Here is a 15894-nt window from a genome sequence, read left to right as displayed (position 1 = left end):
ACTAAAGGGCTCTGCAGTTAAGCCTAAATACTAAACCAGGCAGATATTCAAGTGCTGTAAAGTCAGTTTAGATTTTTTTTTTGCCAGCAAGTGCTGTCCTGATTTACGGGATGCGGGAGGGAGGGCGCACTCCCTTACCTGCTTTCTTTATTGAATTATCTTTCCTTTTTTTAATAACCATGTTTAGGTAACTGGCACTTTAGGAATGGATTTTTTTAATTGCAGATAACTGACTGGTATTGGGCATACTTCTAGTGCAAACTAGAAAACTGTTCCCTGGTGGTGAGGGAGATTATAATGCTCGCTGACAGAAATCCAGCTCAGGTTTGCTGACTTTTAGTACGCAAAATCCAATTTTTCAATGAAGGTTTTAGTTGTGTTTGTTTTCACTGGATTTCATGGAGGGGAAAAAACCCTCCCAAAGCTAGGATTTGCTGCCTTTATTCATCAGTTTTATAGTGCCAGACCATTGTTCCTTTTGGCTCTATGGAGCACGTTGGAGCCAAGCTGCTGGAGGGCAGGAGAGTGGTGAGATTCTGTGCACCCTCCACTTGAAAAGATGAATTTCTAGTGAAGTCCTAGTGTGAGAGGACCCTGAGCCAACATACAGTGCCTGACTTCTGAGATGCACAGATCCTTGCATCCTGCTCAGTAAATCCCTCATGGCTGGGATTTGCTGGGCTGGAAACCATGAGCTCTGTCCAGTTAATTCCAGTTCTCCACATGCACAGTGTCCAGACTGGGGGGCTGCACAAGTTCTCCCATCTTGATAGGCACAAATTTTTCCCCAGGCAGCCAAATCCTATCCAAAGGCTCTCCTAAGCTGTGACAAAGGATTCCCAGGGTGCCTGGGCAATGGGTTGGGAAAGGTCCCTTTTGGGAGGATGGATGGATAATTGTTGCTCTGAAACCCATTGTAACCCTGGAACCATAGGCTGAGTGCTGCCATTTATTCTTCTTTAATAAAAGTAACCCAAATATACTGTTAATGTATCTCAGATCAGTTTTGAGGCTGTGCAGTGGGAAACAGAACAACCCAGATGGAGAGTGAGAGGTTCTGGGGACCGAGACACCAGAAATGAGAACATGGTCCTGGTTCTTCTGTGGCCTTAATGAAGGAGTAATGTGAGTTATGACAGTAACAGGCCACAAATATATTTGGGTTTATGAAATAGGAATCCATGAAATTTAACCAGATTTTGTACAAAGAGTTTGGAAAATAACAACCACAGTTACTTTGTGGTAACTTTTACTCCCCTGTCACTCAGAGCTCACAGCTTTGCTAGCAAAGACTGTAATCAGTAAAATAAAATTAAATTGTATCTGATAAAGTACTGTGAGTTCTTAGACCTGACATTATTTATAATATTTTGCTTACTCTCTCTATAACAAATGAAGTTTCCATTTTGTTTGTGTGCATGTTCTGCTGAATGCTTCTGATCCATCATCAAATTTAAGAATTAATATCAGGCTGACTAATTCTGAACTTGGCATTTACTGTGAAATTTACTGTATGAATTAGCATATTAGCACAAATTCAGAGGTGAAATAAAATGCTGACATCCATTTGTAAAGGTTTGTAAATCCATGTAAGGTTACGGGAAGCAAAGGGGAAGTTCTGCTCATTCCCAAAGGGATCCGTGCTTGGCATGTCCATGTTTTGCTCAGAGAACTGTGGTGTCACTGAGGTGCAGACTGGGGACAGCTTTGCAGATGGCTCTTGGAGAGGTTGATGATTTCATGAAAGACTCTGGCATTCAGGCTGCCAATGGTTCTGTCTTTGGATGAGTCATGAGCTGTAAAGTCACTTTTTTAAGTGTAAGAAAACTCTTTCCCATCCTTTCCTTCTTACCCTGCCTTTCCCATGAAAAGGACACGGGGAAAGGCAGACTGAATAAGGTCATTGGTGGTTTCATTTTGTCCTTTTAGATCTGTATCAAACCCCAGCACAGCTACCTCTCATCATGTTACAAGGTGGGTAAAGGAACTTTTGTCAGTGCTCAGTCACAGCAATCACCTGCACACAGAACACTTGGCACGGGTGCCTTCCCCAGGCTTTTTACTGCATTTTGTCATTAGCGCCAATAATAGCCTCTGCAGGGAGTAATTAGTAACACCCAGAGGGGAAAGGAATTCTGCCAGAGGACATCATTATGTCTGGAAAGCTAAAGATGCTGTGTAGTAAGGTCATGAATAAATTGTTTGAGTCCAGGGTGGAGGACAAGCCCCGTACAAGTACAAAGTTTCCCCCTGCTGCTGATCTGCTGATGAAGAGCACAGTAATTTCCACTGAACAGCATTAAGGAAATTAGTTTGTTCTGACAGTTTGTGTTGCTGGATACCATATGTTTACCTTGAGGGAATGTTTGTGGAGAACCACTTCGGGTTAATTGTAAATGTCACAATTAAATAAGTAAATATACAGAAGTGTATCTGTGATGTGCATCAGTGCACAGACACCGTGTCCCAGCACACCGCTGTCCCACATGCTGTGTGTACATAGAAATACACATTTGTAGGTGCTAAATCCATACTGATCAGCTTATCTGGACACACAGGCCTCAGCTACAAACAGCAGCAGCATTTGGTCTCCCTGATCTGTGGATCAGCACACACAGGAGGCTCTGCACTGTGCCCTCCTTTCCACTCAATGCTCTGGGCCCGAGCGTGGAGCATCCCTGGGCTGGTGCCAGGGTCTGCCTGCACAACCTGACGAGGAGGGGGCAAGTGAGGGGATCAGGTGCTGTGCTAGGAGTCTCTGATTAGTTGGAATCCCACTGCAGATTACCAAAGGTTCCAATATTTTGCCTTTCAGGGCTGTCAGTTGCCCCCAGTAACCTGTGGGAGTTGAGGAATTTCAACACCTCGGCAGATTAAACCTCAAGAGCAAAGCTGTCACCCAGGTCTTTGTCATGCAAACTTGAGGTCAGGTTCAATAACATCCTGTTACTCTTCTGCATTACAGAAGCTTTGAAAAATTGATTTTCTGTTTTGCCACTGAGTTCAGTGGAACCAGACTTTAGCCCTCCAAGGGAATTGCATTCCTGTAGATGGTAGCTACTTCAAATAGCCTTAATTCCACATCCTTAAATAGTCAAACTTTGTGACAGACCAGGTGTGGGTGCAGACTTTGCTGGGTGTTGTTGACCACTGCTGGGTTATTAACTCCCTTTATGGTCCCTTTATTTAACTCCCTTTTTTTTCCTTTCAAAATGCATTTCGCAGGCTTAAAGGCCTGATCCAAAATGTACAGGAAGAAATACAAATTTGTGTATTGATCACCAGAAAGGGATTTTTAAGGGAGTTAATTGCTGCTTATAGCAGGAATGTATTTTTAAAGAAACAAGAAATGTAATCTGTTAGGGTAACATTAATCCAGGGAAAACACTTTCTGGAGCAGCCAGAGCTTGTTAACACAGACAACACCTAAGGCAGCACGGTGTCTTTAAGCTCTACTAATATTGAACAATAATAATTTTGGTGGAAGGAAATCTTCCCCTCTCCCTGAACAGAAACAAGACATATTATTGACTGCCATCCCAAAAGATGGATGCTGTGGCCCTCGGAGTCTATTAATATTTGATGCTGATGGATGTGAGCTGGCAGCCTGAGTTATTAATGGAGTTTGGTTCCTTGGACCTCACCCTCAATCCATTGGGGAGAATTAACCGTAACAAGAACTGGATGCCCAAAGTTCTCGGGGTGCTGGGAAGAGCTGTCAGTTCCAGCAAAAAAGGGTGTTTCTGAAGTACTTAGAGGTGTGGAAAGTCACAGGTGGGGCTACTTAGGTCACTGCCACCGTTCGTTCTGATTTAAAGGGGACTTCTAGGGTCCCAGGGAATGCAGATCCCCTTGTCTATCTTAGCCATGTTGGGGTGCTCCCATCAGGTCTGGATTTCAAACAAGAAGAGGCTCAGTGGTGTTAACTTCTGAGCAGGGGTGGAGGTGTGCGACACCCCTTCCTTGGTGGTGCTGAGGTGGCCTCGCCTAGGTTGGGAGGGGGTGATGCAGAGTAGAGGGCAGGAATGTGCTGCTTCACACAGAGCAGGGCATTTCCCACAGCTGGCCCTGGCCCCACATCCCCTAAAGAGAGTTTTTCCATTGTTTATGTTAAGGTCAGATTTGACCCCTGAAATAGAAATATTCCAGGGATAGATTTTGGAGGTATATTTTGATAAGCTGGGTCTTCTAAGTGAAAATACTGAAAATGAAGCACTTTTGAAAGTTTGTGATGTCCATGTGGGTCATTCTGATTTGGAACATAGAGATGGAAAATACCAAGTTATTTATAGCCCAATTTCTTAATATAGCTTTAGCATTTCCAGGGGTATATGTTTGATGGAATTAGCTACTCCTTCCTAGCATGGATACCACATCCAGGCATTGCACTATCCTCATTAACCTCCCGATCTTAATAGAAAAAAAAGAATAATCAACATAAGGAGCACAGCTGTTGATTAATTTTACTTAATAGGCTAGAAATATAAAGTACCATATTGCAAGAGTGAAGATTCAATACACACAATTTGAAATGAGTTTATTAGAATATATAACTCATTAACAGCTGGATACATATACTGCAGCATTATCCACTCGGGCAGGTGGTGAGAGAGAGGTGGAATTTACATATCTTTAACAGTACCTGAATGCATTTAATTTCAGAGGTCATTCTCCCAAATCAAGTTCAAAATGTTAATAACAAGGTGTGCATTTATAATTAATAAAATCTTAGAGCCAGTGCTATAGTTCAAGTGCATTTTCCTCTTATGTAATTAAGAAGTTAAGTGTATTTGGCAGTTGTCACTCAGAGAGCTCTGAAGGTCTCGCTTGTCAAACCTGGGAATAGAAATCTCATTAAACCAGGGGGGTTTTTTTCGGTTAAGGTTTGTTTGCAAAGTACATGTGTGGATGGTGGGCAGCCAGCATGCCCAGCCTCTGTCAGTCCATAAAGCCAAGTACATTAAAGTAAATGCCAAAATTCAAAGGCTTGGAATAAACAGCCTGATGTTCAGCTTGTGAGAATCACAGAATCTTTAAGGTTGGAAAAGGCTTCTAAGACCACCAAGTCCAACCATTAACCAGCACCACCACTGTGTTCACCACTAAATCATGTCCTCAGGTGACACATCCACATGTTTTTTGAAGACTTCGGGAATGGTGATTCCACCACTTCCTTGGCAGCCTGTTCTAATTCTGGACAGCCCTTCCTGTGAAGAAAGTTTTCCTAATACCCAATCTAAACCTCCCCTGGAGCAACTTGAGACCATTTCCTCACCTTATTGTCCTGTCACTTGTTACCTGGGAGGAGAGACTCACATCCACCTCACCACAACCCCCTTTCAAGGTAGTTGTATCCCTTTTCTTTGGCATAATCCAAAGTGATTACAGAAAACCAGTGAATCCACGCCAGTTGAACCTGGCCAGGGAGCACTGACCCCCAACAGGAGCTGCTCTGTGGTCACAGAACATTAACTGAGACATTGGAAATCCTCCTGCTGCCTCCAGCCCTGGCCCAGATGGTGTTTTAGAGGTGTCTGGATGTGGTTTCCCCACTTGGGGATGTGGTTTTAGGGTGATTGAATGGTTGGACTGGATGATCTTGAAGGTCTTTCCTAACCCTGATGATTCTGTGGTTCTGTGGTTGGTTAATGGGATTCCCAAAGGGGGATTTTAACTCCACATCACTGTACTCCCCTTTCCTTTTCAAAGGAATTTTCTTTTCCTTCTGGATCACTAGTTCAAATCCAGATAAGGTCAGTTGTCATAGAAATTATTAGCAGTACCAGCAGTTCTGTGTAGTACATGAAATGAGTTGGGAGTTTCATTCACACACGATAAGGGTTCCTAAGTGGCACTAATTGGCTGTCTAATTGTCACACATAGGAGAAAGGCAGAGGATTGATTAGGCATGGAGACTGAATGCCCCTCTGCCAGCCCAAGTTCCTGGAGCTCATTCCGTAGGCATGCTGGCAGGGTAATGAGGGGCAGCGTGCTTTGGATTTTCTGGCTGTCAAGACAGCATCTTTTCCTGCCAGGCCTTTTCAGGGGAACTTGTTTTACTCCACCAAGGTCAAAGATAGCATCTTTTACAAACAGTGCCTTCGCTCAAAAATCAGGGACTTGCAGGATTTACTTGTGAGCAATATATTTTAACCATTTCCTTTCCTTCCCCCTGAAACAAAGTTTTTGGTCTAAAATAGGCTGAGTCACACTGGTGTGAGGCAGAACTGCTCCAGCAAAGCAGATGGGGGTTTATGGTGCTCAGAAATCTGTTCATATTTCCTTGTGCTGTCTGGGTGTCTGATGTGTGATATACAGGCTCCTGGAGGTACTTGTCACAGCATAGGGAGGCTGACATGGTGCACATTTCTCTCCTGATAGATGGATCCTCCTATCAAACAGTGAAGCCTCTCACCTGCAAAAATACATTTTGACCAGTATCTTTTCCCCTGAGCTATGGCACAGGTCACACCATGCAATGGAGTTACTTTTTAACTTGTAGTGAGTTCACTTTCCCTGGCATAGAGCTAAATTATTTAATTTTGACTTACTGAAGTAGTAAATTTAGGAGCTAATTTGCAATGTGAAAGTCAGGATTACACACAGAGGAAAAGGAAGCAGAAATACCTTGTATATGTTAATGTGTAGACCTAGCTATGGGACTCAGTAAGTTTACTGAGGCTTAAACCTCAATTACTGAGGTTAAACCACAACTGCTTTAAACCTTATTGTGCTCACATTTTAATTCCCTTGTTGTACCAGATGAACAGTATTAATAAGAACTGCATCTCTCCTTTCAACCACACAAGCTGATCAGTGCATACAGCACACCAGAATGTCATGTTAGAGCATTCTATATTTCTGTAAAGTATAAGTATTTATTCTCTTTTCCCTCCCTTTGCCCACACACCTAGAGCAGAAATAGGACAGAGACCATGTTTCTGTGTTCTGCTGTGTGCCTCCTGTCTCTGACATACACATCACTCCTGTTCTGCCTTCTTCCTAAAGTCACAATCTCATGCAAATTAATTGAAAACAAATGCAGGTACCAACTACACATCAGAAAGGTCTGATGCACCTGCCATGTCGTTTTCCTCTCTGCCAATCTGTGGAAGATGAGCACATACGAGATCCTTTAGGTTTTTAACAACCCTATTCTTAGAATATATTTTCCAAGAAACGCAGAGCGATCTCGGCACAATTTCAGACTGTATATTTTGTGATTAGTGTTTCGTAAGTGATGTTTTGCTTAATGATCTAACATCTGTTCTAGGAGGTTTGTTTTTGTAACTTCCCCACCTCCTGCTGAATGAATGCCAGAAACTTGTCCCTTTCCTCCAAGTCAATCAAAGCACTAATTGCATCATAATCATGGGAAGCAGCAGTGACTGCTCAAGTGCTGAAGACTGAGCAATCAACTCAGAACACTCCGCTCACTGTTCAGAGAGAGAAAGCCTCCCTACGCCTAGCTGGGAATTTCCTGTATGCCAGATTTCTTTAGCTGACTCTGACTTTTCTGGGTTGCAGGGAGACGACTGCACCATTCCCTGCATGGCAGGAACCTACGGAACCAATTGCTCGTCTGTTTGTAATTGCAAGAACGATGGTGCTTGTTCCCCTGTGGATGGGCTGTGCTACTGCAAAGAAGGTAAACAAAATTCACATTTAACAAGTTCCTGCCATTTGGCATCAATGCCTGTTCCCTTTTTAAGTGCACAGCCATGCAGTCAGGAACTCCACTATTTTCTTGTTCTCCCGAGTATCCCAACACAACAGGGGCTGGACTGTAAGTTCAGTCTTTGCCCAGAACAGAGGCCAGACTTCTCTGCTTTGCTGCAGAAACGTGTCACAGAACTAAGTGTGGGGGCAGAGACACTACTCCTCTCCAGAAGAAATGCAACACAATCCCCGGGCTTCTGGGTTTTTATCCCTTTGCTGCCCTGTTTCTCCTGGATTCCAAGGCCACTGGGCATGGGAGTGGAGGCAGCTTCCTGCCTGTCTGTCCCGCAGCCCCTGGCACTGGGCTGTGCCTGGCCTTGGTCATCCCCACCAGCCCTGACCTGACTCTTGCCTGCCCATGTCCACCTTGGGCTGGTCTCATTCCTGCTGCCCTGGGCTCCTGGCTCATCCCAGCTGCCAGCCCTGCCCTGCCCTTGGGTTCTGTGAGGTAGGCCTTGGCTCTCTGCCCTTGCTGCCATCCTCAGCTGCCCATCCTCCTGTACCCTGATGCTGTGACACCCCAGCAGTGTGCAGCTGTCCTCTGTCTCCTGAGCCAGCATGGGATTGCAGGATGTGGCTCTCATTTATTCGGGGAAATAAGAAATCTTGCCTGCTCCAGAGTGGCTGACATCTTTTCTTCCCACACACGTGTCCCTAATTCCCTCCTGTATGTGGTGGTGAGCACATCCCATGTATCCAGTAATCACCTGAGAATTCCTCCACTGCTCCATGGCACAGTGGCTCTTCTGTTCCCCCAAAATCCCAAAATGAGCTATGCCTGTATGACATACATAAGCCCTAAAACAGAAGGGAGGCAAATAACAATAAAATCTGGCATTTCAAACATGAATTAATGGATCACTGTAGTACCCCATTTAATGAGGGTGTATAAACCATGAGTTACTGCTCAACTCCATTACATAGAGCTGCAGTGTAATGAAAGTCATTGTGCTCCTGGTAGTTAAGATTTGAGCCTTAATGGCTAGAAATGATGGCCTTGGTCTTTTTTTAGGTGTAATAGCTGCTTTATATTAAATAGCATTCTCAAAAAAAAAAAAAAAAAAAAAAAAGGGGGTAAAAGACAGGCAGCATCAAATGAAAAGTTCTTGCAGTCCTGTGGGTCAAGTCTCCAGCCTGACAGACAGGGACTGTCCCAGAAGTTCCCGGAAAGGCATCAGACACCTAAATCTGGCTATAGCCAACACAGTGATACCTCCATCTGTGTGTGGAGATGCTGGGAGATGGAGGTGGGAGGTCACAATGAAAGGGTCAGTCTTTGACCCCAAGTTGGTCTTAATTTACACCAAGAAACTGGTCCTAGAAACAAAGAGCTGCAACTTGCCAGCCTTTCTTGTTGTTTTCATGAAAACATCCCAGATGTTGTTTCTCTCCCCTGTTTCCTTAGGGTGGCAAGGAGTGGATTGTTCTATTCCGTGTTCTAGTGGAAGTTGGGGTCTCAACTGTAACCAGACGTGCTCCTGCAGCAATGGAGCGTCCTGCAGGCCAGCTGATGGCTTCTGCCTCTGCTCCCCGGGATGGCAGGGGGAGTTCTGTGACCAGCCTTGTCCTGTGAGTGCAAATAACAATTTGGGGTGGTCTTCCACCCCCTTTAAATCACAGTCCCCATAGCTCTGCTGAACAAGGAGCAGGGCAGTATCTCATTTTGTCTGTGATGTCTGAAGGAAATAATGTGTAAATAACAGATTGGGGTTCTAGCAGTCAACTGGATGTATTATACTTTGCATTGTATTTTATCAGAGCTATTGCTGTGTTATCTGCATTTTCTTGAACATCATTTTTTAAAGTGATTCCTCATTTGGTTCCATATAGAAACATGAGGCACTGAGTTTCTGTCTTCTCTGTATGTTAATTTAAAAAATGCAACTCAGCATTAAGAGGGACATGATAGATGATTTTGCACATTTCAGAATAAAAAGCTGATCACTTAGAGGTTTTTTTATTTATATTTTTGAAGGATGGAACATATGGCCTTAATTGCAGTGAGCGTTGTGACTGTAACCACGCAGATGGGTGTGATCCTGTCACTGGGTACTGCTGCTGCCTTGCAGGCTGGACAGGTAAAATCAGCAATTACCTTTGTAAACCTTGGGGTTTTGGTTGATTTGGGGGTTTGGGGGGTTTTGTTGGTTTGTTTTGCTTTGCTATGGCATCAGTTATAGCCCTGGACTTGTGACTGCAAATGTCTAAATAATAGACTGGGACAAGATCAGCTGAACTTGCCCATATTTAAATCACTCTTGATGGTGACAATAATTGGCATTCATTAAATTTGTATTCAGATGAGTTAAAGATGGCTCCAAACCTGCAGCCAGATGTTAGCCTTCTGCATCTCAGGAGAGATGCAGATCATCCATAATCCTGCAGAGTTTTTCTCCTTGAAGCGCCCTTTCCACAGGGGTGCAGTTGTGGGACAGTGAATCCCGGGACTGTCACACCTGGCATGCAGACAGGGCATTTCTGATGAGTCATTACAGCTGCTCCATCATACAAAACCCAGATTTTTCCCATTTTCCAATGGTTCTTGTCATAGGATAGTTGCAGAGAGCATATTAATGCTGGTTTGACAGAGCTCTTGTGATTACACAGTGACAGAGAGGAATATTCAGTGAAGTTGGAAAGTCCAGGCTGGAGTCCTCAGTACAATTAGACCTGCACTTGACTCCACACTGATGTTCTCTTTGCCAGCTTTTGACAGCAGTAGGGGGCAAGTTATTGACCCAACCATTTCACACTTTGCTGCCTAAAATGGTGGTTAATCTCTCTCTGCTCTCTGTCGAGGCCCTGGGTGGAAATAAAGTTATATCCCATATACTGCAGGACCACCAGTGGCACTGACAGTCAAAATGCATTTATATTAACAGCAAGTCATTTGGAAAATTTAATTGTTTTTCAAACAAGTACAAGTTGGAAGGATGCATGGAGCAAGGCAGGGTGATCAGGCAGCCGACATTTGGGATACGGTCACCTTTCCCACTGATTTATGTATTAAACCAGCACATGCCTTCTGTTTCTGATGGAGAGGACATCCCACAGCAGCCCAGCTCCCAGGAGCATGAAGCAAAAGCAATGAAATTATGCCTAAAATATACAATGGAAATAATCTTCAAAGAATTAAATAAAATGTAAAAATAGTAAGTTGTACACACTGTGTACAACAAAGCTACTTTTCAAAGATACTGGGCATGTATCCCAGGAAAGGACATTTTTCCCCCAAGAAAATCCATTTTATAAGCTCACTTGTGTCCCTTCCTTCATTCTCTTGCCTTCCTCACTGGTTGAGCTGCATTTTTCTTTCTCTGAGCCTCTTTGCCATCAATATATCCATCCATCTATCAGGCTTTAAACTCCACTGTGCATTACTGATGATCAGCAGAGAAACAGCTGGTGGGTTTTCCTGTAGTCATTGTGAGCTTCTTCAAGGGAAAAAATGGCATTTAAAAGTACAGTAATTTGAAGAGAGATATTTATGCACACATATTCTAAAAGATTATTTCACGTCTTCTGGATGTCGCATTCCAGAGAAAACTGCAGGGACTGAACTTTGCAGGCAACACAGACTGAAGCTGTGGCTTTTTCTCAAAGGCATTTGCAACAAATACTTTGTGCTTACTCCCATGCACATCTGTAAATGGCCATCAAATGCAGATACTAATTAATTAAAGTTAAGAAAAATTTCTGATTCCTTCTTTGATTTCTATATTGGGCAAGGTAAGTGCATATTAACTTGCATAGGACTTGCTGCAGCCTAACCACTTTATCCTTCAATGAGTTCCTGCAGTTCTGGAATTCTTCTCTTCAGGATCACATTTCAGGGAGGAAAATATTATATCCATATTTGAGACCAGGTTGGAGTTGAGATGTTGACAGGGCCCTGTAAGGTGGAAATGTTGATAGACAGAACCAACATGTGTTTTGTCGATTCTGTTCCAATGTTTTTTCCACTTGGCTTGGCACCAGACACAAGGATAAATTCTGCTCATACCAGTTTGAAAGTATGTAATTTAAGAAACTCTTCAGCTAGATAATTATATTTTCATATTAAGGAGTATGGCATCAGTGAAAGATTAATCTTATCTGCAGTTGTTGTGAACTGGGCCATGATGTGTATTGCGGTGCATTTTATAAATATGAGGTGATAAATAATTCAGGCTGAAATTTTTGCTTTCTGATTTTGGTACTAATTAGACATGGCCTGAAAAAGATCAGAAAAGTTCAGTATCATGGAACTTCTGAAGGTTTTCCTGCCCACTCATACCAAGCAGAGAATTCACGTGGCTTTCTGATGCTAATAGCCACAAAACTTCATCTGAAACAGCTTATTCTGTATGTTCACCCCAGACGTGGGACTCCCTGTTGATGTCTGTGTTTTATGTAAAGATCAAGGGGAAGTTTGAACCCATTTTCTTTAAAGTGGTTTCAAGATGTTACTGATATAAACCTTCAGGGACTGATAGATGGTAAGAGTGCGGAGGAGGACTGGAAAAAGAAGGAAAAAGGCATGTCAAGAGTAGCATACAATGTAAGTTAATAGCACTCTGCCATCCTTTTATTATGTCATGACTGCCACCCATCAAGACTATTATTCAGGACAATGACCTTCCATGGATACCAGCTGGGGGAAGGTAATTTTCAGGAGCTGAGTGTTCCTGGCAGATGGGAAGATGATGAAGAGATCCCCACGTCTCAACCAGGAGATCACAAAGCTGTGCAAACCAGCTGGATGCATAAATAAGCACACAGGCAACAAGCTGCTCCGAGACGTGCACATTCCCTTCCCATCAGGTTCCGTGGGGAATTGCACATGTGCAGCCAAAGGCAGAAGTTAGATCAGGTCTGGAGATGTTTGTACCTGGTGTTACTGCTGCAAATCACCCAGCCAAGTACTTGGGCACGTGGTACCACCAATGGCTTTGGAGATAGCACAGCTAGCACAGAAGCCCAAAACCACACTGGCAAAATGCTCTCACGTGCTGCAAGCAAAGTGAAACTTGTGGAAATGTTGGCCAAAATCAGGTCTGTGACCTGCTGATGCCATGCAGAGCTGAATTTCCCTCCACAGGAAGGGAATGTTGGATGCAGTGACACTGAGGGCTCAGCCTTGCACTGGATGGAGTTCTCCAGGTTGCACATGTGTAACTTCATGTATACAGATAGTACCCTGGAAACCCAAACAAGAGGTGCTCATATCTAGTGCTGGGTTAAAAAGGAAAAGTCTTACTCTTAGAGGATCAAATCTTGACTGCTCAGGCTGTTTTCTAAGGATTAATAAGGATCTCTTTCTCCACCTTTGCTGTGCATTTTAGGTGCAGACACTTCTGTGCTTGCAGCTCTGTGTGCGCACAGGTCCCTTAGAGCTCCCAACACACCAGGCATTTTATGTACATTCAGGTTGAAATGAAAATGCTCAGTGCTCATTACATTTGGTTAATTAGGGATCCTGCACACACTGAATTCACAGAGGGAATGGAAACACAGAAATGCTACGTCGTGGAGCAGCTCCTGGAAGTCCTTTGCAAGCAACCAGGTCCTCAAGAAGCACAGACTAGTCTCATCTGTGCCAGGTGCAACCTCCTCTCCTGAATGCTCAAGTGACAATGAGCATTGTCATACAATGTCATAGATTTCAATTAGGCTCCTCTGACTTAATAAATACCCTGAACCTGAACAAGAAAGGACCAGCTGCCCTGGTGGCCTTGCTGGGTGAGCAGGGTGACAGTGCTCCTGTGCCAGGTGCGGTGCTGGGGTTCTGGGGATGACAGCTCCAGCCAAGCCCTGTGGGGATGCAGGATGAACTGCAAACCCCCTCAGCTTGGTCCCTGCTCAGGCAGCTGCTGGCAGCAGATTTTGTACCAGAAATGGCTTCCTCACAGATTCCAACTGGCTAAAACTACAGAGCCTTTAGCTGCTTCCCTCAGTAACCCCTCAATAATTAAATTAGAGCTGCTGGCCTGTCCTCTAATTTCTGGAGGTTCTTGACCAGAGCCAGGTTAGACTCCCTGGGGAAGCCAGGCCCAGGTATTGCCCATCCTGCCCCCAAGACCTGAGTCCATCCGTTTTCCCGATCAGATATCCCTCTCCCAGACAGATCACAGAAGGAAAGCCACAGGCCTGGCTGCTCCTCCTGCCAAGCTCTGCTCCTCCCTGTGATGAGCCAACATGCTCCAGGTTAATTGTGGCAGTGTGTGTTTTGTTACCCTTTCAGCTCTTACACTGGGATTAAATGGGAAGTGACCTGCAGGGGGATGTATTCCATTCCCCTAAATGCTAAAGTCAGTTAAAATCCTGTTTGTCTGAATTCCTTTAATCTGAAATACTGTCTTATCTGCATCTTGTTCTGCCTCTTTTTTGTGTGGTGCTCTGCTTTTGCAGGCTGCTGTGGTGATGGTATCGGTTCCCCACTGAGCTGGGGTACCCAGAGGCTTCTCTTGATATCCAAAGTTTCTTCACTTTTTAACATCCCAAAGATATGTGGGGAAAATTAGACTGGTCCTGTAGATATGAGATGGAAAACATAAAAGTATGCATCCCACAGTTAATTATAAAAGAAGCCCATATAGATTTTCCTTAATTAATCAGGATGGCAAACACAGGTATGCAAATGATGCATGCTGCTGAGGAACAAACATCTTGTTATTACCTTGGTGCTTTACACCTTCAGGCTTCGTTCCTGTCTCATAAGAGCAGCCTCCCTCTCTGCTGGTACAAAGGAAATCAAAATACACATTTCACTGTCCTTTACAACCTCAGTAACTTTCACCCATCGCCAGAAACACAAACCCTGATTGTCTCTCATTGTGTCCAGAGCTCCAGCACAGTGGCTGTGGGAGTCTGAAGCTGTAGGATTTCCACGTGTGGGGTCTGAGGGACGGATGAGGTCAGGAGGTGTCGCTGGGCACAGACCAGGGGAGCTCCAAGGGATGAGGCTGCAGGGTCGGGAGCATTTGCAGACTGGCAGTGACATCTGCACTGTCACTCAAACACAGAAACATGTTTCTTGCCTCCTGTGGACACATTAATTCAGGAAAACTGATAAGCCCATTACTCAAGGGAAGGACCTTTTGAATTTTAAAGGAACAGTGACCACTTTGACGGGGAGCTCTAAGGTATTTTTAACTTCACTTTCTCTGAGTTCTTTGCAAGAAGGTGAAAAATCCTTGAAGTAAAAAACCCACCCTTTCCATAAAATGCATTTTCTTTTACTAGTATGACTTTTCTTCCATTGCAGCTGTATCCAATTTATAATCTTAGGGCCAGATCCTGTTCCCAGCTGTACTGGGTTGATGCCTAAATAATTCTCTTGTCATTAGTAGATCAACCCCACCTGTGTGATGATTAAATTGGGAGCTGGTTTTCCATGCCTGTTTAAAACCAGAAAAAAAAAAATCTAGGACTTGTTTCATGCACCTGCAGCTTTTTAGCTAAAGATCCAGAGTGTTTTAGAATTCACAATGTTGTGGGTTGACTTTTTTTTTTCCCATCAGGGTGTTTCATACCATTGGTTTGTAAGACAGAGCCTAAAATATCAGAATGGAGCAATAGTAAGTTCCTATTAAATATGCATTTTCTAGATGTCTAATCCCATTATCTACACCATATTTTGTATTTATCACTTCTGGCAGTCTTATCCCAGATTTTGAAATTAATAATTTATTTCTGTGATTATTCTGTATCCTTACATTAGCTTTAAACAGACAGGAAAACTATAAATTTCTAGAGTCAGTCTAAAATGGTGCATTTAGCCTCTCTCCTGGTCTCTGCCTTTCCAGTGTGAAAATCTTTTCCATATGAAAGGTGTGCTTATTCTCTGGAGTCGACAAGTGCCCTTTAGTCTATGAATGTAAGATAAGCTTATTAGAAATTAGCTTTAATTTTTCATTGACTTAATTTCAAGTGAGTTGATAAGATTTTAATGTCAGGCTGTGCTTAAAAATTCTCTCTTTGACAGAACCTTTAAGGATGGTTCCTGCTGATATAGGGCTAATTTTCAAAAATATGAATTATGAAGTTGTATCAAAGATTTCATTGATATCCTGACATTAATTATATCTGTATCTTCCTTGGCAGGTATGGGGGGGCTGCTGATTTTCATCTGAGTGTGGTGTAGTTGTGTTTGTCCTGTGCCAGATTTTGTATATATTTCACCTTTTGTGAAAT

General features: G+C 43.5%; 1 protein-coding gene across 12 annotated transcripts in view; it reads left to right on the top strand.

Moving 5' to 3' along the window:
* Positions 1-15894, top strand: part of MEGF11 (multiple EGF like domains 11) — a 255686-nt gene that overhangs the window by 194006 nt on the left and 45786 nt on the right. For all 12 annotated transcript variants that reach the window (XR_005602740.1, XR_005602739.1, XR_005602741.1 and 9 more), the window contains 3 exons: positions 7528-7648; positions 9125-9288; positions 9695-9797. Coding sequence is in view for 9 of the 12 variants with exons in the window: in XM_039557502.1 (XP_039413436.1) it covers positions 7528-7648; positions 9125-9288; positions 9695-9797 (388 nt within the window). In the remaining 3 variants the exon portion in view is untranslated. The remainder of the gene's footprint in view (positions 1-7527; positions 7649-9124; positions 9289-9694; positions 9798-15894) is intronic.

Source organism: Corvus cornix, chromosome 10 (genome assembly GCF_000738735.6).
Source record: "Corvus cornix cornix isolate S_Up_H32 chromosome 10, ASM73873v5, whole genome shotgun sequence".
In the NCBI taxonomy this organism is placed as follows: domain Eukaryota; kingdom Metazoa; phylum Chordata; class Aves; order Passeriformes; family Corvidae; genus Corvus; species Corvus cornix.
The sequence above is the reverse complement of the archived record's forward strand: the minus strand, read 5'-3'. Positions and strand labels throughout refer to the sequence as shown.